Source organism: Stomoxys calcitrans, chromosome 5 (genome assembly GCF_963082655.1).
Source record: "Stomoxys calcitrans chromosome 5, idStoCalc2.1, whole genome shotgun sequence".
In the NCBI taxonomy this organism is placed as follows: Eukaryota; Metazoa; Arthropoda; class Insecta; order Diptera; family Muscidae; genus Stomoxys; species Stomoxys calcitrans.
In genome coordinates, this window is record NC_081556.1 from 100,413,069 (window position 1) to 100,440,342 (window position 27,274).

At 40.3% G+C, this 27,274-nt stretch overlaps 1 protein-coding gene across 5 annotated transcripts in view; it reads left to right on the forward strand.

Moving 5' to 3' along the window:
- LOC106087759 (uncharacterized) overlaps window positions 1–27,274 on the forward strand; it is a 127,194-nt gene that overhangs the window by 52,708 nt on the left and 47,212 nt on the right. For all 5 annotated transcript variants that reach the window (XM_059369140.1, XM_059369141.1, XM_059369142.1 and 2 more), the window contains exon 3: window positions 19,611–19,683. In XM_059369140.1, the coding sequence (XP_059225123.1) occupies window positions 19,611–19,683 (73 nt within the window). The remainder of the gene's footprint in view (window positions 1–19,610; window positions 19,684–27,274) is intronic.

Here is a 27,274-nt window from a genome sequence, read left to right on the forward strand (position 1 = left end):
TGTTTTACGTTTGGAAGATGTGACCATGTGTGACAATGGATGGGTCTCACAATTTCCTGTGAGTGCGGTCATATGTATATGACAGAGTTATGGTTAGGTTCATACATCATACTAAACAAATTATATTCAGAGGAGTAATTTTCATAATTTCAAAAATTTGCTTCATAAATAAGAACTTTTTTGCGGTCACGCTGTTAAACTTCTTAAAAAAATATGGTTTAAAGGAGTGGGTAATTTTATCTTTAGAGGAAAATTTGTTGAAATTTGTAATTTTTTCTTTTAAGAGAAAATTTCATAATAATCTTTTAGAGAAAATTTTTTAGAAATTTTGTCTTTTAGTGCTCAATGTCAACCTAATGGTGCTCAATGTCAACTGAAGAAATCTGCTTGTTCTAGAGGAAGATGAAGGTGGGCCAGTTTGACGTACCACATTTTCTCAACAGAACAATTTCGATATCTGACTAGGTCAAATATTTAGGAGTGATCTTGGACAGGAAACTGAACTGCAATTCATTCATTCGAGAGTATTTTGCACAATTACTTCTTAGCAATGTAAGTGAGTTGGGATTGTAAATGCACCAAATCGGTCCATGGAAGTTATATCTATATGTATCCATATAAATCGATCTCCCAATTTTATTTCTTAAGTCCCTTAAAGGAGCAATTCGTATCCGATTTGGCTGAAACTTTGTACGTTAACTTCTTCTTACACATTTTATGTGTAACGATTTCGGATGCTATCCACAATCATTTTGTGCAGTTTGGGGTGTTTCCGTTCGCCAACAATGGCCGGTTGTGATTTTCAGGCAAATATAACGCAATCACACTATTTCGCTTAAACTCCATCACTAATAGGTTAGGTTATGTTGAAAAGAGGGTGCGGATATTAATCCGCCCATGCCACTATAGGCATACATCTAAGCCAGTAATCGGCGTTTTAAAAACTAAAAAGTAACATTCTTTTCGTGTAACCTCTTTTTCGAAAATTTTAAGTTAGGAACTCTGTGCTACTTACGAATTCCTTGTCTTCCATACCACTCCCCTAAGTTGGTTCATGTCTGGTATTATGTACCCACCTAAGTGCCAGTGTCTCTTAGCTGCGAAGCCGGGCAATATGTAACGTGGTTTTATCTACGGCTGAGAGAGGCCAGAAGTCGTCCAAGGTTTACCTATAAGGACCCACAAACCTTAAATAACAACAATCCTTTTAATCCCTTTTGGCAGTACTGGTTTTATTGATGAAATACTTCAGTAAGTACAATTAAAAATGATGTTCTAAACTCTTCGGTGCAGGGTGTTGGTTGCTGTCGGTCAGTGATGCGCTTTAGCCGAGAGGTGCTTGATGTAGAGGGTTGATCGGTTGGGTAGATTCGGAATTCAGTCGGTTTCTTCGGTATTCGGACGGTTTGGGCTGGTTGCGTTATTTGGCGGTGGGGTTACTCGCGGGCTTAGATTTGGCTTATACGAGCACCGTGGGTATCACCGATACCTTGGTTAGAGTCTGGAAAGACAAGAGCAGAGTTAAGGGAAAAGGGATGTGCGATACAGTATGGATGCGAACGGGTCGGGTTAAGATGCGAACTAGTTTCCTAGTCCCGTTGGGATGCGAACGAATCAACGTTTGGATGCGAACAAGTTGCCCAGTCGCCTTAGGATGCGAACTAGTTTGCTAGTCGCGTTAGAATGCGAACGAATCGCGTTGGGATGCGAAACATAATCGGTGATAAAATCCTTAGGGCTTCTAGGCTTTCTGACTGCGGACCATGTCACATGTCTTACTATGCTAACTGGACTGTTAGGCATGACTAGCGTGTGTATGGATGTTGTGCAGCCCATGCAGATTACTATAAGCGGACGGTTACCACGGCACAGTGGACAGCAACATAACACTAGCCGAATGGCCAGGAACGGAAAATATAATTAACCACTTTGCACCCAAAAATAAATAAATATAGACCTTCCCCACATGCCCTACACATGCTATTACTTGCCGCATCGATTTTGCATAAGTGAGCTCGTAGTCCTATGTGCCCCGTTATGACACCAAAAGCTATACTGACCTCCTTCTTACCTCCTTTCAGTATTATCCTCGTCCTCCCATAGGTTTTTCGCCGTCCTACCGACTGTTTCGCGTTCGTCACCCACACCGTTAACGCGGACTGCGTGGACCCGGGTTAAACAAGTTTAATGACGGCAGTCCTCTGGCCGTCACCGCCAAATCGTCCGCATTTCATTCCCCCTTACTCCGTCATGGCCGGGCACCCAAACGATGCAGATTGTGCCAATCTCAGAGAAGGCGTTAATCTCCTTACACTGCAAGACTGTTCGTGACCTTACCGTTCTGGTTGTTATTGCCCTTATGGCCATTTTACTGCCCGTAAATATTTTCACACTCGGCGTCCTCGCGTTTGCACCACCTCACGCATTCCGTGATCGTCGGATCTCCGCCTGCAGGACCGTATTATGGTCAGGCAGTCTAAAACAGATCTCAGGCCCACTCTGTCATTCAGTTTTGATCCATCCGTTGAACATGATCTTCCAGATGGCAATACTAGGGTTCCGTTAATCCAAGAGTGTGCCGCTGGCAGCAGTGCCTCGCACTCGACCTCAAGTTTCATCTCAGGTATCCGTATACCATAGTTAGTAAATAAGTCCTATTTAGAGGGCGCTATGGGGATGGGCGGTCCACCAGACATTTGGTCCTGAAAGTGGATATCAGATTGGTGCTCAATTCCCATATATCTTTTATTCATATCCCATATTGCCATGGTCGGTATATATGTCGGGTTTGTGAATGTGTTGGAGGAAAACAGTTGCCCTTTTCTTAAAAACTAATGAAAGTTGACCCTACAAGAGAGCTCATACACATACGCACTCAACTTCTAGCATCTTGCATTATATAACTCCTAAAAGGCAGAATTTTGTCAGCCAAAGAAAATGGGACTAGTCATTCCATGACAACTTCTCAGAATACGGCTAAATGAATGAGATGCAATACATTTGTCCCTTTAGTTTGTTTTATATAGCCTACAGCACCACTGTGGCACAGGGTATTATAACCTTTTTGCAATTGCCAAGCTAAGGAGGAGAAGAGCTAGACCCATTGATAAGTACACCGATCGGCTTAGAATCATTTGCTAATTCGAAGAGGAGAAGAGCTAGACCCACTGATAAGTACACCGATCGGTTTAAAATCATTTGCTAATTCTATTTAGCTATGTCCGTCCGTCTGTCTGTCGAAATCATGATAGCATTCGAACAAGTAAAGATAACCGCTTGAAATTGTGCACCGACAATTCTTATCGATTTTGGTCGTTGGGGATTGCAAATGGGTCATATCGGTTCCGATCTGGTTCCAGCTCCCATATAAACCGATCCCCCGTTTTGACTTCTTGAGCCCTTAGATGCCTCAATTTTGTACGATTTGGCTGAAATTTGGCACAAAGACTTCTGTATACCGATATAGCCCTCATATTACCCGACCCCCGGATTCGACTTCTTGAGCACCTACTTACTAACTTTAATTGGCTAATGCAGAACATTTGATCCACTAGCTTATTCTAAAATCTCCGACACCAAGTTTCGAGGTGTCCCCACCACTTGATTTTTCCATCGGGCTTTTGCCCTGCCTTCAAACGACTTCTTTGGTGGAGCTTCTTCACCCAATCTGACAAAATGACCTAGCCAGGTATTTTGCGTTTTCTGTAAATGGAGTATTCTCTCCTCCGAAGGAGACAGGTTCCACTGTAGGCAACTTATAACCTCATATAGCTGCCATAGAAACCGATCCCTCGAATTGCCGATACTAACCTCTTTCGCTCCCCGTTTCTATGTCTCCTTACTTCACCTTAAAGATCCGATTCTCTAGTTGTATTTTACTTCTAGTATGGTAGCTTCATTATCCATCCACCGATTTGCTTAAGAAATTATCCACACATAAATTTGCCCCATTTGGGGCCTTATGGGGCCATAACTTCCCTGTTGGAGGGCATGCAATACGCACCGGAACTATTGCAGCATTTAAATAGATTGTTTTGTAATGGAATTGCGATTTACGCACGAAAGGGTGTTTGTCTGTGATCCACCCGAGTGTGTGTGCGATAGTCATTTTTATGATCAAATTAGCTCCAATCTCTTCTCTTTGGGAGGCAAATAACGTAAGGAAAAGTGAATTTTTGTTTAACATTAAAATGCTCTTTTTATTTATTATCATTATCCAATATAAATTTCTTGGTACTTAATCTATTATTAGATTCTAATAAACACATTTTAAATGTTCAGAATGGTGCAATCTTTTTTATACAAAGTAAAACAAATGCCAAACAGCTTAGAGCATCTTCCTCTAATTGTGTAAAACGTTTGCACACGTAATATCAATTGAAATTAAAAGCATATGTGTTTATTGACGCGAAAGACCATTTCATAATAATGCCATTAAAAAAATTAAAAGAAGAAATTAACCAAATATTTTCAATGTTTCTTACCCACACAGCGTAAGTGCTATTGGCGCAGGTTAAGAGCATGCAATATCATTTACTTGTGGAAAACTATGTGGAAATAATCAAAAGAATGTGGTCCTCGATACATTTTCATTAACATTGAAATAGTTTGTAAGATGAGTAATCTGAGATTTATGACCACAACACATTCTATATGGAATACAAAATGTAATTCCTAGCGTGGAACACACACAGCGGATGTTCCATAGTCTTCTTATTCTAGATAATCCCACAGTTCCGAAACAAACTGCCACCTATGACCCTAAGTGTATCAACGTTGGTTAATTTAATGAGCGTTAATAAATTTAAAGGAACTCAGGTTCCCTTGTTATGAGCTGGGTATGACGAACTAAGATCCAGTTCTTGAAAATGTCCTCTCTTCGGTATACCTACGTAGCCGCTATAGCAATAGGAAGGCACGACACTCACATAGTTCTACTTACGCACTATAAATACAATATATAACAAATATGATGAAATGTGTGAGTGTTACCATCACTGCCTGAGTCCGATTCAAATTTTCGCTCAATATAAGGGACTACCTTACATAGAGTAGCCGTGAGTGGAGCCGACGTGTTTCGCTCCTCGCAGAAAAAAATCCATATTTCGGAATAGGTACCCGTTACGAAATTTTAAAACCTATCAGGAGTAGCCTCAAAATTAACTCCAAAGACCCAACAGGTGCGGTGGTGGCATCAGACCGTAGCATGTTGTCTGCCCCTTTTCTAGGTATGGGTGCCTTGGCACCTGTAATCGAGAGTAATGCTTCTAGTGAACAACCCGTCTTCAGACTAATAAATGAGAAAGAGTAAAGGTGGTGTTAAGTGACATACAGATTAAGTGTGAGACAGCCACTGCGGCTATGAGACTTAAGGCCATGGGAGAATGGATTGAGGATGGGAGCAGCTCATACCATCGCGGTATAATCGAGGCGACGATGGGAAACCTAGAAGGAAGGGAAGAGGTTTCCGATTGGATGCCTGAGATGAACCTTGAAATCGAGTGCGAGACACTGCTGCCATCGGCACAGTCTTGGACTGACGGAACTCTAGTATTGCATTCAGGAAGATCATGTTACACGGATGGATCGAAACTAGAGGACAGAGTGGGCCTGGGAGTTTACATTGAGAACCCAGGGACTGAGATCTGTTTTAGACCGCCTGACCATAATACGGTCCAACAGGCGGAGATCCGGGCGATTACGGAATGCGTGAAGGTGTGTGGTGCTAACGTGAGGACGTCGAGTGTGAACATCTTAACCGACAGTAAAATTGCCATAAGGGCAATAACAACAAGAACGGTAAGGTCACTAATAAATGAAGAAGAGTAAAGGTGGTGTTAAGTGACATACAGATTAAGTGTGAGGCAGCCACTGCGGCTGTGAGACTTAAGGCCATGGGAGAATGGATTGAGGATGGGAGCAGCTCATACCATCGCGGTATAATCGAGGCGACGATAGGAAGGAAGGGAAGAGGTTTCCGATCGGATACCTGAGATGAACCTTGAAGTCGAGTGCGAGGGACTGCTGCCAGGACTGAGTGGGCCTGAGGGTTTACATTGAGAACCCAGTGACTGAGATCTGTTTTAGACTGCCTGACCATAATGCGGTCCTGCAGGCGGAGATCCGGGCGATCACGGAATTCGTGAAGTGATGTGGTGCTAACGTGAGGATGTCGAGTGTGAACATCGACGCAGTCCGAGTTAAGGAGTGGGCGACGTTTGCGCATGCACCATTGTGGAACAGCGAAACGGTCGGTAGGACGGCGAAAATCCTATGGGGGATCCAGATCGTGTGAAGACGAGGCTAATACTGAAAGCAAGCAAGAAGGAGGTCAGTATAGTTATTGGTATCATAACGGGATACATAGGACTACGAGCTCACTTATGTAAAATCGGTGCAGCAAGTGATAGCATATGTCAGGCATGCGGGGATGATTATGACACGTTGGAGCATTTCCTTTGTCATTGCCCGGCTTTTGCGTCAAACAGATACCAGTACTTAGGTGGAGACACAATATCAGACATGAATCAACTTAGGGTAGTGGTATAGAAAACAATTAAGGATTTTGTAAGTAGCACGGAATTCCTAACTTAGAATTTTCTTTTTAGAGGTTACTTTATAGTTTTTAGAGCGCACAACAAGCCGATTACTGGCTTAGGTGTATGTCCATAAAGGCATGGGGCGGATTAATATCTGCACCCTCTTTTCAACCTTACCTAACCTAACCTAAAAGTGGTGTTTCCGATCCGGATGCAGACAGCAACAATGTCCATGAAACAGTCATCGCAGCCGCATGAAGAAATGTGTACAGCGAGATGATGACAGAAGTGAGCGTGGGCTTTGCTTAGCTCACAACAAGACCGAGAGTGAAATCCGGGGCACAAAGTACGAGACAGAGAAGTATGCACCGGCAGCCCAGGCCCGATTTAGACCGTGCAGTTGTTGGAACATAACGGAACACCACACTCAAAATTTCAGCCAAATCGGACAAGATTTGCAGCTTGTAAAGGCTCACGAAGTCAAATCAGAAGATCGGTTTATATGGGCGGTTATAGACCGATTTGGACCGTACATCGCACAGTTGTTAGAATTCATAATAGAAGACTACATGCAACATTATAGCCAAATCGGACAAAAATTGCAGCTTCCAGGGGCCCAAGAAATCAAATAGTGGGATCGGTTTATATGGGAGCTATAAACTGTAAACTGGCCAAATCGGACCATATTTGGCTATAGAAGCTGTATAGACCGATCTGACGATTATATAACTTTGGCGCACACCAGTCCAATTTATTAACAGATTTCACCAAAATTCAGTTGCATTAAGCACTTCGATATTCACACCGGCCGTATTGATCGATCTCCTCCAGATTTAGGGAATCTTAACCCATAAACATCGCATTTTTATCCGATATTGAAGATATTTTAGATAGTGGGTGAGTTTTGATCTAGTCCTTGTCCGTTTTGCTCTATATCCGATTTTATTTGGATGAAGCCGCCAATTTCTTGAAAAAACTTCTTTGGTGCACATATCCTATCGAAGTTTAGCACGACTTCCGCGCGACCAAACTTAATCCAATCTCTCGCATGCCTTGGAACATGGACTCATACATGAAAAATGGCCCGATATCGGCACTTGGCTACCAAAGGCCACAATAAAGAAACACATGGTGCGACCAGCAGTGATGAAATGCTACTGAATTCGGGAATGGAATCTTTTATACCGTAGGAATCAACCGTTAAAGCGTCAGAATGAATTGAAAAGTTCAAGTGTTAGAATAAGGTCCGGAAACTCTACCAAAGCATTGGCATTAAAGCTATGGCTTTAGTACAGGCATATCCTTCTGCAGAAACAAAGAAATCAATCTAGTGACACAAGTTATGGAAAAAATATTTCCCACAGCTGGTGGCTTCCGATATTGACGGCGACGAGGATAGCACAGAACCAATCTATATTGATGAATGTACAACGCCTTTTATTATTTGGCTAAAGCCCAACAAGGCAGGAGGAGCCGATAGGTTACTGATGAGGTGTATGCATCAGCGAAAGATTAAAAACTAAAATCAACTAACTAATCGAACCTTATAGATGTGACTTTGAAAATCCTATCTGGAACCGATATTCATACTACGCCAAATCCTGGAAAAGACCCAAGGAAATCAGATCAACACTTATCATCTTTTCGTTGACTACAAAGCCGTTTTTGATAGCCCCGTGCGTTCGAAGGTGTTTCAATCTATCTGAATCTGACCCGTTTTATTCTTAATCACATCTATAGTAGAGGCCAGACCGTTATGTCCTTGTCGCATGGATTCATCTCCTCTGCGTACTTTCCGCACGATGATAGGATGCTGCCACCCCCTAAAGGGTGGGAAACCTTGTGCGCTACTGCAAGGAGAAAAATTACGATCTGATTTTGGCCTATGACGCCAAAGACCATCATGATCTCTGGGGTAGAACGGACACCAACCTCATGGGGAAAGTGTTCTGGAGTTAATCTTAGAGAATGGGTTATTTATTTATAAAAGAAGGGCGAATACCACCTTTTAGATTACGAACAGAAAAGAGGTTTAGGAGCTCACAATATACAACATTCTGGCATACACAGTCGTTGGATGACTACTGCAAAAGAAAGTAAACTTCTCGGATCATAAATATATACAATTCGAGTTACAAGAGTTTGGGCAACAGAATTTTGAAGCATTTAGAAACCCAAGACAGACGAAATGGGAGAAGTTTAATGTATCAATTGGCCGTAGTTTTCGTTACGCTTCGCGTGGGATTTCAAGTGTGGAGGATTTTGAGTACTTGATACAGACCATGGAGAAGGGGATGACATCTGCATACAGAGCGGACTTGTTCGGCCAGGAAACCCAGAAAAAGGTGGAATAAGGACTTAGGTTACTCCGAATCTATGCCAGAAGGGCGTTCAATGCGGCCAGTAGAAGTGGCGACAAAGAGTTATGGGCGGTCTATAGGGACAATGAGGGTCTACAAGAAGGAAGGACTATGAGGGTCTACAAGAAGGAATTTAGAAGATCCACAAGGAAGGATTTTCTAAGATTGATAGAACAATTGTCGACTGCCATGGAAACCTAGAAGTTAAGGAAATTGATGGCAAAAGACACCTCTTTGCGGGTAATTTGCAGAGGCCAGACGGAGAGTGGACTGTTTCGACCGACGATACATTGAACTATTTGTTTGGAGACACACTTTCTCGGCTGTCATCGTGTGGGGCAGGAAGAGGGAGTATTGGTTTCGCTAGAGGACAATGGAGAACAAGGGCAAGGTTTGTTCCTGTTTCTAAATGAAATGTTTATGGGCAAATTTGCAGAGGAAAATGGAGGCCACTGTGACGCAGAGATTAGAATGTCCGACTATGATGCCGAACGCCTGGGTTAAAATCAAGGCGTGAACGTAAAACAAGTAAAAACGAGCTAAGTTCGGCCGGGCCTAATCTTATATACCCTCCGCCCCGGATCGCATTTGTCAAGTTCTTTTCCCGGTATCTGTTTTTAGGCAAACAAAGGATAAAAGAAAAAAAAAAAAAAAAAAACAACAAAAAAAACAAAAAAGAGTTCGGCCGGGCCGAATCTTATATACCCTAAACCATGGATCGCATTTGTCGAGTTCTTTTCCCGGCATCTCTTCTTAGGCAAAAAAGGATGCAAGAAAAGATTTGCTCTGCTATTAGAGCGATATCAAGATATGGTCCGGTTTGGACCACAACTAAATTATATGTTGGAGACCTGTGTAAAATGTCAGCCAATTCGAATAAGATTAGCGCCCTTTGGGGGCTTAAGAAGTAAAATAGAGAGATCGATTTATATGGGAGCTGTATCAGGCTATAGACCGATTCAGACCATAATAAGCACGTATGTTGATGGTCAAGAGAGGATCCGTCGTACAAAATTTCAGGCGAATCGGATAATAATTGGCTCAAGGCTCAAGTCAAGATGCCAGATCGGTTAATATGACAGCTATATCAGGTTATGAACCGATTTGAACCATACTTGCCATAACAAAACACGTCGTGCGAAATTTCATTCCAATCGGATAAGAATTGCGCACACTAGAGGCTCAAGAAGTTAAGAGCCAAGATCTGTTTATATGACAGCTTTTTTCGGTTATGGACGATTTGAACCATACTTGGCACAGTTGTTGTATATCATAACAAAATACTTCGTGCAAAAATTCATTCAAATCGGATAAGAATTGCGCACTCTAGAGGCTCAAGAAGTCAAGACCCAAGATCGGTATATATGGCAGCTATATCAGGTTATGAACCGATTTGAAACATACTTGGCACAGTTGTTGGATATCATAACAAAACACTTCGTGCGAAATTTCATTCCAATCGGATAAGAATTGCGCACTCTAAAGGCTTAAGAAGTCAAGACCCAAGATCGGTTTATATGGCAGCTATATTAACACATGGACCGATATGGCCCATTAACAATACCAACCGACCTACACTAATAGTAAGTATTTCTGCAAAATTTCAAGCGGCTAGCTTTATTCCTTCGGAAGTTAGCGTGCTTTCGACAGACCGACGGACAGACGGACGGACATGGCTAGATCGATCAGACGAATATTTCGAGTAGTAACAAACAGAATGACGAAATTAGTGTACCCCCATCCTATGGTGGAGGGTATAAAAATAAGCATTAATTGCAAATGCTTTGCAAAATGAATATTATGTACCTATATGAACTTATGTATGAGTACCTAAATCTGACATAGAATGACCCGCATTCATGATGGTCAGCAACATGTATTTGAATATAAAATTAAGTTATTCCATTTTTGCTTGAAGCTCGTGAATAATTTTCACGGTAATCTAATGCTCCCGCTATCATTACTGCATGATGATTTTATTTCCCGTGTCTAGAGTTCAAAGCGTTTTCTTACATCTGGCTCATGTGGCCATATGCAAACTACAAACCAAATGGCCATCTGGAAAACTCAAACAAGCTAAGCGAACACAAATCATTTCAAAGTGGATTTTTTTTTCTTAAAATGCGTTTTCATTTACATTGTGTTTTGTTTTTTACTTCTGGTATTAAGCGTTTTGTGGCTTTGTTGTTTTTGTTTTTGTTGCTACTTCAAGTATCTCAAAGTAAAATATCTTTACTTTGTTACATTTATGTCCTACCTTCAATGCCCTTGTGGTGGGAGCAAAAAATGTAAAACCATGCATCAAACTTCAATGAACGCACAATAACATAGCGATACACTGTCATGCATTATGATAAGAACAGAAATAAATCTACTGTATAAGAAGAGAAGTTTTAGTTTTTTTCCAGAGTTTCATTTTGGGCTCATCCTATAATAGGGGCTTGGATTTAGTTGGTGTCCAGAACGTTGGATCTTATAACATTTTTCTAACTACGTTTCTGCCACAATTGACACAATCTTTAGCAGTTTTTCCAATGGGTGCTGTGAATGTACAATTTAATCGTTCCACAATGTTGTTTTTTTATGCCCGACACCACTACTGTGGTACAGGGTATTATAACTTAGTGCATTTGTTTGTAATACCCAGAAGGAAGAGAGATAGACCCATTGACTAGTATACCGATCGACTCGGAAATACTTTCTGATTCGATTTAGCTATGTCCGTCTGTCTGTTTGTCCGTCCGTCTGTCTGTCCGTCCGTCCGTCTGTCCGTCCGTCTGTCCGTCCGTCTGACCATGTTAATTTGTCTACAAAGTACAGATCGCAATTTTCAAATTTGGTACAGACATGTTTTTCGGCCTAGAGACGAAGCCTATAGAAATTGGGAAAAATCGGTTCAGATTTGGATATAGCTCCCGTGTATATATTCGTCCGATTCGCAGTAATAATGCAATAAAATATTGTCATTAAAAAATAGTCATTTGTTAACCGTTTCTCTCAAAATTTGGCAGGAAGGATTTTCTCTTGACTCTGGACATTACTAGAGAATTTCATGGAAATCGGTTCAGATTAAAACATAGCTCTCATATATATATCGCCCGATTTTCACTCCTAGAGCCACTGCATGCGCATTTATCGACCAATCTTACCCAAAATTTTGCACAACGCTATCCTCAACCACTACCACAATATTTGAGAAGTTTGGTTGAAATCGGTTCAGATTTAGATATAGCTCCCATATATATGTTCGTCCGATTTTGAGAAATATTGCAATGAAGTGTTCATTTGTTAACCGATTCTCTTGTAATTTGGCAGGAGGGATTTTCTTATGATTACTGGTAAAATTCATAGAAATCGGCCCAGATTTAGATATAGCTGCCATATATGTATTGTATATCGCCCGATTTTCACTTCTAGGGACACTGCAAGCGCATTAATTGACCAATCTTGCCAAAACTTTGCACAACGCTTTCCTCGACGACTTCTGAGAAGTTTGTTCGAAATCGATTCAGATTTAGATATAGCTCCCATATATATGTTCGTCAGGTTTTGGGTAATTTGCAATAATGTTGTCATTAGTCGACCGTAGTAATTTCAGTTTGAACATATTTGTTCAAAATCTGATAGGGGTTGTTTAAAAACCCATCTGAAAATATCCGCCGAGGTCCATCGAAATTGGTTCAGAATTGGATATAGTTTCCATATTGTACATATAGGGTAGGTGCAGAGTATTATACAGTCGCCATCGCCTGACTTTTGCCCTTCCTTACTGGTTTTGGTATAACTTTCTTAACCAGGATGTCAAGCGTTAGGCAGTCTCCTTGTGTGAAACCTCGTTTAAAATAATCCAACGCTTTTTTTATACCCACCACCGTAGGATAGGGGGTATATTCATTTAGTCATTCCGTTTGCAACCCATCGAAATATCAATTTCCGACCCTACAAAGTATATATATTTCGGATCGTCGTAAAATTCTGAGACGATTTAACGATGGCCGTGTATCTGTCCGTCTGTTCATCTTTCTGTCTGTCCGTCCGTCTGTTGTAATCACTCAACAGCCTTCAAAAATTGAGATATTGAGCTGAAATTTGATACAGATACGTCTTTTTGATGCATGCTGGTAAAGTTCTTCAACAGGCCAAATCGGACCATATTTGGATATAGCTGCTATATAGACCGATTTTTCGATAAAGGGTCTAATGCCCATAAATACTTTATTTTCATCCGATTTTGCTGAAATTTTAAACAGTGAGTAGCTTTAGGCCTCCCCACATCTGACCCAAATATGGGTCAGATCAGACTATATTTAGATATAACTGCCATATAGACCGATCTCCCGATAAAGGGTCTGAAGCCTTTATCGCTGAAATTTAAAACAGTGAGTAGTTTTAGGTCTCTCACTATAGGTCCCAAATATAGTGTAGATCGGACTATATTTAGATATAGCTGGCCCATAAAAACTTTATTTATTACCCGATTTCACTGAAATTTGAAACAGTGAGTAATTTTAGGACTATCGGACTTTATTTAGATATAGCTGCCATATAGATCGATTTTCCCGATTATGGGTCTGAAGCCAATAAAAGTTTTATTTTTGAATCGATTTCCCTGAAATTTGAAACAGTGAGTAGTTTAAGGCCTCCCGATATCCGACCCAAATATGGTGTAGATCGGACTATATTTAGATATAGCTGTCATATAGACCGATCTGACGATAAAGGGTCTGAAGCCCGTAAAAGCTTTATTTATTACCCGATTTCGCTGAAATTTGAAACAGTGAGTAGTTTAAGGCCTCCCGACATCCGACCCAAATATGGTTTGGATCGGACTATATTTAGATATAGCTGCCATATAGATCGATTTTCCCGATTATGGGTCTGAAGCCCATAAAAGCTTTATTTATTACCCGATTTCGCTAAAATTTGAAACAGTGAGTAATTTTAGGCTTTCCGACATCTGACCCAAATATGGTTCAGATCGGACTATATTTATATATAGCTGTCATATAGACCAATCTTCCCGATTGTGGGTCTGACGCCCATAAAAGCTTTATTTTTCATCCGATTTCGCTGAAATTTTAATCAGTGACTAGTTTAAGGTCACTCGCCATCCGAGCAAAATATGGTAAAAATCGGACTGTATTTATATATAGCTGTCATATAGACCGATATGCCGGTTAAGGGTCTTAAGCTCATAAAAGCTTTATTTATTACCCGATTTTGTTGAAATTTGAAATACAAAATTCAACAGTGACATATATTTATTAGACCACTCAATGTCCGTGCCGAATTTGGGTGCATAAGTTATCCAAGGGTGGAGGTGGTGGGTATCCAAAGTTCGGCCCCGCCGAACTTAATACCTTTTTACTTGTTTTGTTTGTCTTAACATTTGACAAAGCGTACTTATTATTTTCTTCAACAGTGTTTATTCAAGAACGTCTCGTGCTAATAAAGTGGCTATTTATGAAAACGTGATGTTGATGGGGATGTAGAAGTGGAACTAATTCTATCGACAACAACAGACCATAAGACTTTTAATGTAAACTTTCTGCTTCGTTGCAATTTTTAAACATGACTATAAGTTTTTGCAAAGAACGCAGATGTGAGCAAGGGAACAACGGGAAAGATAGAGCATTTTATCTGTAGCATTGGCCAATTGAATGTGTGTGAGAAAGAAGTAAATTTATTATTTGCCTATGTTGAGGGTCAACAGTTTCTTTACGGACCAAAACTGTTAATAAACTTGAAAAAATCGAATTAAAAATTTTGCGGCGGCGAATTTTCAAAAAAAAAAAGTAAACAAAACAAGTAAAAAGGCGTTAAGTTCGGCCAGGCCGAACTTTGGATACCCACCACCTCGGGTATATATGTAAGCCCCCTTTCGTCCCAATCCGGTGAAAAATGCATACCTTATGTCCCATACCAGCTATATCGAAATACACGGATGTCAAAAAGCCTAGCATAAGTCACTGTGTCAAATTTTAGTGAAATCGGATTATAAGTGCGTCTTTTGTGGAGCCAAGACTTTAATTCGAGATATCGGTCTATATGGCAGCTTTATCCAAATCTTCACCGATTTAGGCCAACATTCAGAAAAATGTCGAAGAGCCTAACACAACTCACTGTCCCAAATTTCGGCGACATCGGACAATAAATGCGCCTTTTATTGGCCCAAAACCTTAAATCGAGAGATCGGTCTACATGGCAGCTATATCCAAATCCGGACCGATTTAGGCCAACTTTCAGAAAAATGTCGAAGAGCCTAACACAACTCACTGTTCCAAATTTCGGCGACATCGGACAATAAATGCGCCTTTTATTGGTCTAAAACTTTAAATCGAGAGATCGGTCTATATTGCAGCTATATGCAAATCTGGACCGATCTGTGCCATATTGCAGAAGTATGTCGAGGGGCTTAACGTCACCCACTGTCCCAAATTTCGGCGACATTGGACAATAAATGTGAATTATATGGGCATAAAACCTTAAATCGAGAGATCGGTCTATATGGCAGCTATATCCAAATCGGGACCGATCTGGGCCAAATTGAAGAAGGATGTAAAGGGACCTAACACAACTCACTGTCCTAAATTTTGGTAAACTCGGACAATAAATGCGCTTTTTAATGGGCGCAAGATCTTAAATCGAGAGATCGGTCTATATGGCAGCTATACCCAAATCTGGACCGATCTGAACCAAATTAAACAAGGATATAATCAGAGATGGTCCGTAAGACGATTTTTTAGGTTTCCGACTGTCAAAAAGTTGTAAAAGTCGAAAACGTCGTATACTTGTATAAAACGTAGAAAAAGTCGCAAACGTCATAAACCTTAATAACTCAGTCCAAAAGTTTGATTTTTAACAAATATTATTGTCACTTATTTGTTGTATATAGAAGAGTTTATATGTAAAAAAATTTCGCAATAAAAGAAATATTAAGTTTTTTTTTTAATTTTTGCATTTACATTTTTCACACAATAAATTGGAAATATACGCAAATTTCAAGTCAATTTATAAAGTAACGTTTAAGGATTTTTTGTGAAGCAAAAAATCAATAAATTATTAGTTTTCATCAATTATATTTAGAAATTGCAATTATTTTGTATCCTTTTGCAAAATTATTTGCTTCTCCCGTTTTAATTTGCTTTTTGAAAGCTGTTGTAAACGACATATGTTAAAAATGCATGACATCTGAGGAAGTGTCAAGTGAAATGGTACATGGAGTGTTAATTATGTTATTCAATAACAATACTTAAAAATAACATTACTTATTCAATAAAATACTTAACACGCCATCTTCCATTTCACTTGACATTACCTCACATTAGCATACTTAACACGCCATCTACCATTTCACTTGACACTACCTCAGATGTCATTCATTTTATAACAATATTGGTAAAAATCGTGTAAACCTACGGTAGCTTTTTCTAAATCTGAACCGATTTTTTCCAATTTCAATATTGTTCGTCTCCAGGAGGAAAAAATTACTTATGCCAAAATTTTTAGTTAATCAGATCAAAAATTCGACATATTTCCGTTCGAATTTTTTTTCTGTCAGAAACCTAGTTTTTTGGCTAGGTTTACGACGTTTTCGACGTATGTAATATACGTCGGAAATGTATGTCATATACGTCACTGTTTCTGACAGGCCATCTCTGGATATAATAATCATTCCATTTTTATATCCTATACCACTGCTGTGGTACAGGGTATTATAACTTAGTGCATTTGTTTGTGACACCCAAAAGGAAGAGAAATAGACGCATTGATAAGTATACCGATCGACTCGGAATCACTTTCTGATTCGATTTAGCTATGTCCGTCTGTATGTCTGTCCATGTCAATTTGTGTACAAACTACAGATAGCAATTTTCATCCGATCGAAATTTGGCAGGAATGATTTTCTTATGACTCTCGACATTACTGGTGAATTTCATAGAAATCGGTTCAGATTTAGATATTGCTCTCATATATATATTTAGTCCGATTTTCACTCCTAGAGTCATTGCAAGCGCATTTATTGACCAATCTTCCCAAAATTTTGTACAACGGCTTGCTCGACGATTACCACATCATGTGAGAAGTTTGGGAAATTGGGTAATAAATACAGCTTTTATAGGTTCCAGACCCTTAAACGGCGGATCGGTCTAGATGGCAGCTATATCTAAATATAGTTCGACCTGAAACGTATTTAGGGCGGACGTCGGGAGGCTTTAAATGAACTCACTCACATTTTTGCGATATCGGATAAAAAGTGAAACTTTTATGGGCTTCAGACCCTTTATCGGGAGATCGGTCTATATGGCATCTATCTCTAAATATAGTCCGATCTGAACTATATTTACGTCATATTACGGGAGGGTTAAAGTTACCCACTTTTTCAAATTTCATCGAAATCGGTTAACTAATAAAGCTTTTATGGGCTTAAGACCCTTTATCAGCTGATCGGTCTATATGGCAGCTATATCTAAATATAGTCCTATCTGAACCATATTTAGTTCATATGTCGGGAGTCTTAAAGTAATCCACTTTTTAAAATTTCTGCGAAATCGGTTAACTAATAAAGCTTTTATGGGCTTAAGTCCCTTTATCAGCTGATCGGTCTATATGGCAGCTATGTCTTAATATTGTCCGATCTGAACCATATTTGGGTCAGATGTCGGGAAGCCTTAAACTACTCAGTGTTTCAAATTTCATAGGATAGATATTTCATAGAAATAGGATAAAAAAAGCATTTATGGGCGATAGACCCTTTATCGGCAGATCGGTCTATATAGCAGCTATATCCAAGTATGGTCCGATTTGGCCCGTTCAAGAACTTAACCAGCGTGCATCAAAAATACGTACCTGTGCCAAATTTCAGCTCAATATCTCAATTTTTGCTGGCTGTAGAGTGATTACAACAGACGGACGGACAGACAGATAGGCGGCAGGACGGACAGACACACCGACATCGTTAAATCGTCTTAGAATTTTAAGACGATCCGAAATATATATACTTTGTAGGATCGAAAATTGATATTTCGATGTGTTGCAAACGGAATGACTAAATGAATATACCCCCTATTCTACGGTGGTGGGTATAAAAATCTTATCCGTGCCAAATTTCATCGCAAATTGCAAGACTATGATTATGGGACCATGAATTTAAATCGGAATAACTGTTAATATGGCAGCTATTTCCAAATATGACCTGATTTGGCCTGATTAGTGAAGTTGCACTATGTGCGAAATTATCGATTTAGCGCCTCAAAATTTATGTTTCCTTGGGTGGAGTGAATGTTCCATTTCCAGAAAGCGCAAAATACTTTGGTGTTTTGCTGGACAGGAAATTTAACTTCAAATCCAACATTTTGGAAAGAGCAAGAAAGGCAATTCTTGTCCTATACACCTGCAAGAGAGTAATTGGCAAAACTTGGGAGTTTAGACCGCCCGTCATACATTGGGTATATACTGCAGTTGTCAGACCTATAGTGCTATATGGTGTTGTGGTCTGGCGGATGGCGGATGGCGCTTCGAAAGTCCACCTACTGCTCAATACTAAAACGGAACCAAAGGATGGCTTGTTTGTGCATCACAGCCGCACTGAGGACGACAACATTTGATTTACTGAATTTAATGCAACATCTTATGCCTCTGGACTTTGTGGCTAGACAAATTGCGGCGACCAACGCCTTGACGTTAAGGGAGCTTTCTTTTTGGTCATATGGCGACTACGGACACTGTGTTATCCTTGATACAATAACCGATGTTCCAGGCAGTGTGGATTATACCCTACATGAGCCGCTTTTTGATAAAAAGCACTGTACCACTATTTTTGATAGAGCCGATTGGAACTAAGATATCCCTGAAAACAGAAGTTACATAGATTTCTATACGGATGGTTCCAAACTAAACGACCATGTGGGCTTTGGGGTGTACTCTAAAGGTCTAGAACTGATCATATCGAAAAGGTTACCCGACCACTGCAGTATGTATCAAGCGGAGAACCTTGCAATTAAATGCCTGAAGAACGTATTTCTGAACACAAAAACCGCTTTCGACTATCGCAGATCTCTCAACCATGGCTGATGGCTGAACAGTTCAAAATTCACTTGTTCTGGGTGCCGAGCCACAGAGATATCCCAGGGAATTGTAAAGCGGACAAGCTTGAAAGACTGGAAAGCTTGTGAGATAGTAGTACGTAAAGTAGCATCAATCATTTTTCCCCTTCCATGGGCTCAAAATCTAGAAAAAAGCTTATCTTTATCCAACCTTCACTTTCATGGCTAAAAAAAAGCATTGATTCCACCACCACCGCCTTTACAATTTAATGAGCTCAAGTGTTAATGCTTAAGTTTTTTTACGTTGTAAGCGTTTTTTTTCCAAAGATTTCTGCTTACGAGCAGTGGGGTTAGATGGTTGGATGACTAAATGAATGTATGGGTGGGTGAATGAATGTGCTTTTCGATATGGAAATGTGCAAAGTGAAAGTGTTACTACACATACTCTGTGACTGTCTTTGCCGCTCTTTTTCTTTAATGTAAAGTATTTTTATGATACGTCTTAATCTTAGCGTTTAAATGTTGGACTTAGGTTGTGTTAGTACAAAGAAAAAGCTTTTTAATTTTGTTTACGAATTATGAAAAAAAAAATCATATTGTAAATATACGTAAAAACATATGTTTTGACTTTGTTTTTGTATGCTTTTTGTCTTATTTCGTTACAGATTGATGAAGATAATATAATAGAGCACTTGGAAGAACATGAACGTCAATTAATATTTGGAAAGTCTAGAAAGAGTAAGTATGAGTTAATGATGTAAAATTACAATGTAAATATTTATTCGTGAGGGACAGGGATTACGTTTTAAGTAAAACCTAAGATAAATCTTAATCAAGATTACATATTGAATACAGAACAAGTAAAAGCGTGCTTAGTTCGGCCGGGCCGAATCTTGGGAACCCACCACCTCGGGTATATATGTAAACCTCCTTTCGTCACAATCGGATGAAAATTGGATAACTTATGCACCCAAATTCGGCACGGACATTGAGTGGTCTTATAAATACAAATCACTGTTGAATTTTGTATTCCAAATTTCTACAAAATCGGGTAATAAATAAAGTTTTTATGAGCTCCAGACCCTTAACCGGCATATCGTTCTATATGACAGCTATATCTAAATACAGTCCTATTTTTACCATATTTGGGTCGGATGGCGGGTGGCCTAAAACTATTCACTGTTTCAAATTTCAGCGAAATCGGATAAAAAATAAAGCTTTTATGGGCTTCAGACCCTTCATCGGCAGATCGGTATATATGGCAGCTATATCTAAATATAGTCCGATCTGAACCATATTTGGGTCAGATGTCAGGAAAATAACCCACTGTTTTAAATTTCAGCTAAATCGGATAAAAAATAAAGCTTTTATGGGTTTCAGACCTTCTCAATGTAGACCCCCAGACCCACTCTGTCCTCAAGCTTTGATCCATGTTCTCTGAACCTGTTGTTATACCCACCACCGAAGGATGGGGGTATATTCAATGTTGTCATTCCGTTTGCAACACATCGAAATATCCATTTCCGACCCTATAAAGTGTATATATTTTTGATAGATGTAAAAATCTAAGACGATCAAGCCATGTACGTCGGTCTGTCTGTTGAAATCACGCTACAATCTTTAATTCTTCAATTTGGCCCAGATTGGTCCACATTTGAATACAGCTTCCATATAGACCGATCTCTCGATTTAGGGACCTGGGCCCATAAAAGGCGAATTTTTTGCCCGATTTCGCGGAAATTTGGGACAGTGAGTTGTGTTAGACCCTTCAACATCCTTCTTCAGTTTGGTTTATATCGGCCCCGATTTGGTTATAGCTGCAATATATACCGATCTGCCGATTTCAGGTCTTGGGCCATAAATGGCACATTTATTATCATTGAAATTTGGGACACTGAGTTATGTTTAGCTTTTCGACATCTGTGTCCTATAAGGTTAAGATCGGTCTATTGTATATTTGAATATAGCTGCCTCAAATACCAATATTTTGTTGTACAAAATTGATCAGTGACTTGTATTTAATAGACCACTCCTTACGTTTCAATTTTTCTCCATCGCAGTCCACCAGACTTCTAAGGCGTAATTAAGTGTTGGCCTAATCACGCTCCTGTATAGACAATGACTTATGGTGGGATTTAGACCCCATTTTCGAGCCTCATATTTTATCTATATGTCAATGAGTGGGATATCTAGAATAGTGTACAGTGCCTGGTGGGCGTGGTCCTCATCGCTCCGCCTTTGCCAAGACAACATGTTCTCTGAACTTGTTGTATGGTCATAACGTTGCACTTTTTCTCCATAACAGTCCACCAAACTACTGAGGCGTATGTAAGTATCGGATTCAGGCCCCATTGGGCATAGTGCCCAACATCTGTGAGCCTTCCCCGTGCGCTTTTGAATGTGACACTTCCAATTCAGTTTCCTATCCAAGATAACTCCTAAGTTTTTGACCTTGTGAGATATCGAAATCGTTCTATTTAGGAAACGTGATGGGTCAAATTGGCCCACCTTCGTCTTGCGTGTGAACAGGCAGATTTCAGTCTTCTCTGGATTAACATTGAGACCCCTGGGTCTAGCCCAGTCATATACAATGTGTTACTTTTTTTGGCCCTTCTGCATAGCTGGTTCGAATCCTTACCCCTTATAATTATTAAAACATCGTCTTAGCATAGCAGACGGGTAAAAATCCCTCCTCATTCAGCATCCGTAATAGTTCATTTATGTTAGTCACTAATAGAAGAGGCGATAAAATGCCCCCTTTTGGCGTGGCTTGTGCATAAATATAAAAGAGAAAGCCTTATATTTATGTCATGCGACACACCATTTATCCACCTGTTCCTTAGCATATGGTTAACCACTCTATAAGGACCGGGTCCACCTGGTACTGGTCAAGATCACAAGGTGAAGCTTTGCGCCCCAGGGAATGAGAATACGAGCTTTTTGGCAGTATCAATACATTCCGCTGGCGTAAAGCGCAGCGTTAAGATGTCCCCTCTATACTCGCAGCTCATGTACCGCTTGGGTGGACCCCCTTCAGAGTTCAGCACTTCTTCGAAAACCCTTACGATTCCAGATACTTCACTTAGGGCCGATGATATCGTGGAATCCTACCTACCGATGCATAAGTCATCTCATCTCTGTTGTGCTTCCTTGCCACTTCTCACCTTTCTCAGCGACCATCTTAACCTTTCGTGATGGCTATGGCGTCCTTTTGAAAATCACGGTCCTCCATGAGGACTCAGGGACTTGTTCCGACTGGGTCTCCCTCCGCAGAACACGGTCTAGAGTCTCTATAGGGGGAGGGGGCTGGCTTGGTCTTCCAAGAGTATTTGAAAGTGGGGAGCTCATTTTCTTTTTGAACGTTTTAGCAGTGTAACGCTCTACGAGAAATCTGATTTTCTTCCCAACTATCAGTATCCTGCACTTTCGCCCGATTGCGTTGCCGGTGCATATTCGACATTCACCTACGTCGTGCTTCGGATTGCTTTCCTGGTCTTCTTATGAGCAAGGCACTCGCCTACTACTGCCATCATGCCGCAGTCCTCATCTCTCGATTCGAGTGCGATGACTGTATCATTGACACTGTCGCTGTCTGAATCTGAATCGGTTATCGGTAATCAGTAATCGTCACCACCGCAGCTGTTGGGTCTTTGGAGTGCATTTTCAGCCTACTCCTGAAAGTCAAATATTCTTTGAGGAACGAAATGAAAACGCGTCCACTCCACACAACGGTTAGCGGGAACTTTTTTCGGATGTTCTTGCTAGAATTCGAACTCAGGCGTTCGGCATCATAGGCGGATGTGCTAAACTGTGGCCAATAAGGCCACCAAGGTTATATAATGTAATTTACGAATTTGTCCAAAAACATTCCATTAGGAACGGGGCAAACTTTTCACATATCAATGAGTGCTGGCCGATTCAAGTAAAAGCTCAATGATAAGGAACCTCCTTTTTATAGCCGAGTTCGAACGGCGTGCCGCAGTGCGACATCTCTTTGGCGAGAAGTTTTTACATGTTCTAGAACCTCACAAATGTCGCCAGTATAAGGAGGGATAAAACCACCTCTGAAATGTTTGCTAATATTCTCGTCAGGATTCGAACCCAGACGTTCAGCGCCATAGGCGGATTATTTAAAGTATATAGAAAGAATAATGATAGTGAACATAAAACATTATATTTATCTGCTGACTATATTGAAACGGTCTTTGGCATGGACTTTGAGTCACAACTCAATTTTAGATCTAAAATTTGAATACTACTTCCTAATACCTTTAATCATTAGGTTTGAAAGGAGGGCACCGTGCCAGACCCTATCAAATGCCTTGGAGATATCCAGAGCTACGACCTTACTTTCACCGAACTGGAATGGAATTCAGACAGGAATGCCATCAGGTAGCCCTTGGAGCGATTTCTGCGGAACCCATATTGTCGGTCGCTAAGAAGACCATTGGACTCTAAGTATCTCGCAAGGTGGTAATTGACCATGCTCTCCATAACCTTGGAAAGCGCATAGCATAACGCTATTGGTGGGTTATTCGCAGGGTCAGATGCCTCACCCTTCTTGGGGATAGGTTGCACGTTCGCAATCTTCTAACGCACCGGGAAAACACCTGCACGGTAAGCAAGGTTAAAAAGATTGCGTAAAGGACGAGCGAGCGTCGAAGAACACTTGCACCCCGGGCCCGGGGATTTATTTACGTCGAGATCTGCAAGAACCCATTTGACTTCACGTGTTCGAAAATATATTGAAGGCATGGAACGAGATACCTCTTCAATAACGGGGAGTGGTTGATTGCTTTCCGGCAGGGAAGAATATCCCGCAAACATGTCAGCCAGCAGGTTAGTCTTCTCAACTGGGTCAGTGAATATATGATCGTCTTTAATCAGAGTCGGGATAGCCGATGAGTTGCCTTTTACTCTTTTCACAAACGACCAAAAGCTTTTACTTTCCCTTGGAGAAGCAAGAACTGATGTATAAACCTAACCAGTATGATGCCACCGGTATTAAACAGTTCAGTTGGCAAACCATCGTGTCCTGCTGCCTTGTTGTTTTTCAGTCGGCTCACTGCTTTTCATACCTCATTCTGATTAGGTACTATACACTCCATACAGTGCGTCTGTATTAAAGCTTTGTGTTTTATTCATCGTTAGAATTTTTGAACTTTACTGTAAAGGAAGAGAGAGGAGATGCGTTTTTCCGCAGCAAGAATCATGTGAGTATTAGCGAATGGATGGCATATTCAGAAGGCAGATTTCAATTCGTTCATACTGACATGATTCTTGCTGCGGAAGGACATATCTCATCTCTCTTCTTCAACAGACTGCAGGGTTGGTATGTATGCTGCCATATTCTTAGTAGCATGTCGACACTCCTGGTAGTACCAATGGTTTCCATTTGGAAGCTTTTGGTACAGATTTCGCTGTATTTTGCACGGTTTTGGATTGCCATTGAGCCGCTATATCATCAGGCCAAGGAGTGCTATCTTCCAGCAACTAAATCTGTAAGTGGAGCTATCCGATGTTTAGACATCATGCAGCAGCGTTCGTATGGTCTCTTTAAGCTTTCGTAGAATAATCAACCCATTGGTCTGAATGTCCTTGCCTTTTGTTGGGTTGTGGGCACATATGAGACCAATGTAAAATAATCTGGGGTAGTTTCTTAAAACATATTCGCAAATCGTGGCCCGTTTGAGAGATTTTTCCAATGGGGGGATCCGTTCTCTTTTTTGCTTTCTTAAAGTATTTTGTTCTTTTCTACACGGGTTGGGGCTACTGTCTGACGTCTCAACTATGTTTATATACCCTCCACCATAGGATGGAGTTCTGTTTGTAACTACTCGAAATATTCGTCTGAGACCCCATAAAGTATATATATTCTTAATCGTCGCGACATTTTATGTCGATCTAGCCATGTCCGTCCGTCTGTCCGTCCGTCCGTCCGTCCGTCTGTCTGTCGAAAGCGCGCTAACTTCCCAAGGAGCCGCTTGAAATTTTGCACAAATACTTCTTATTAGCGTAGGTCGGTTGGTATTGTAAATGGGCCATATCGGTCTATGTTTTGATACAACTGCCATATAAACTGATCTTGGGTCTTGATTTCTTGAGCCTCTAGAGTGCGCAATTCTTATCCGATTCGAATACATTTTTGCACGAAGTATTTTGTTTTGATATCCAACAACTGTGCCAAGTATGGTTCAAATCGGTTAATAACCAGATATAGCTGCCATATAAACCGATCTGGGGACATGACTTCTTGAGCTTCTAGAGGGCGCAATTATTATCCGATTTGCCTGAAATTTTGCATGACGTATTTTATTTTCACTTTCAACAACTGTGTCAAATAAGGTTTAAATCGGTTCATAACCTGATATAGCTGCCATATAAACCGATCTGGGATCTTGACTTCTTGAGCTTCTAGAGGGCGCAATTATTATCTGATTTGCCTGAAATTTTGCATGACATATTTTATTTTCACTTTCAACAACTGTGTCAAATAAGGTTTAAATCGGTTCATAGCCAGATATAGCTGCCATATAAACCGATCTTGGGTCTTGACTTCTTGAGCCTCTAGAGGTCGCAATTATTATCCGATTTGCCTGAAATTTTGTACGACGGATCCTCTCTTGACCATCAACATACGTGTTTAATATGGTCTGAATCGGTCTATAGCCCGATACAGCTCCCATATTAATCGATCTCTCTATTTCAATTCTTATTCGAATTGGCTGATATTTTACACAGGTCTCCAACTCGACAAATGCGACCCATGGTGGAGGGTATATAAGATTCGGCCCGGCCGAACTTAGCACGCTTTTACTTGTTATAGTTCGTGTGCGAATTTAGCGGCATATTGTGGCTATCTTAAACATATGCTTAAAGTATCTACTCCTAGGTTCTCGGTTTGGGGCATTCCCCCAGTAACTTCAGCTCAAATTTGTATATCAGATTGGCCTTTTTGGGTTACTATAAAAAACACACATTTAACCCCGTCTGTAGATAAAGTTTTCTGTACATAAAGTTTTTATGCTCTTAGGCATATAAATGACAAAGTCGTCCAATAGATATTTAGATATCTGTATCGAAATATCGAAGTATGTAAAGGGTGATTTTTTTGAGGTTAAGATTTTCATGCATTAGTATTTGACAGATCACGTGGGATTTCAGACATGGTGTCAAAGAGAAAGATGCTCAGTATGCTTTGACATTTCATCATGAATAGACTTACTAACGAGCAACGCTTGCAAATCATTGAATTTTATTACCAAAATCAGTGTTCGGTTCGAAATGTGTTCATTCACCGTAACGTTGCGTCCAACAGCATCTTTGAAAAAATACGGTCCAATGATTCCACCAGCGTACAAACCACACCAAACAGTGCATTTTTCGGGATGCATGGGCAGTTCTTGAACGGCTTCTGGTTGCTCTTCACTCCAAATGCGGCAATTTTGCTTATTTACGTAGCCATTCAACCAGAAATGAGCCTCATCGCTGAACAAAATTTGTCAAAATTTGAACACATTTCGAACCGAACACTGATTTTGGTAATAAAATTCAATGATTTGCAAGCGTTGCTCGTTAGTAAGTCTATTCATGATGAAATGTCAAAGCATACTGAGCATCTTTCTCTTTGACACCATGTCTGAAATCCCACGTGATCTGTCAAATACTAATGCATGAAAATCCTAACCTCAAAAAAATCACCCTTTACAACAATTTGCCTAAGTCCTACATGCCAATTTATAGCTTTCATATTTACAGTACAATAAGATGAAGGCCTCATCGCCAATAGCTTCTCTATAGCTCTTTGCAACCTACAAATTAATGAACTTTACCGTCCTTCATGGCTATGATTGAGAATCTCCCCTAACAGTTAATACTAATAAAATGAAAAACAATCTTGGGCATGCCTTTGCCTCATCTCTTTTATTTGTGCAGTTTTTTGTTGTGTTATTGGAAACACAACAAAAAATTTCCTCTGGCCCAGATAATTGGCACACTGCAATTTACATTGGCATAGGTCCAATTGCACTCTGTTGTCAGTCAGTACCTTCAGTCTGTCCCTGTGCTCCATCTATTCACTCGCTCAAGACAGATTGCATTGATATGCGCCTTAGTCCAATAATAGAGTCTGCCATTCATAGATGGTTTTGTTTTCTTTGCCCATTGAGATTGAGATTGAAATCTGAAGTGGAAATAAAAATGGCAAAAGGTTCAAGTTTAATCGACTTGCCTCTGCAATTGTAGCATTTTAGTTTTCTTCTTCGAGTACTTTCAAGCCATTAATTGGTGGTTTACCTTAATTATGACGATTTTCTGCAGTGCGATTGTT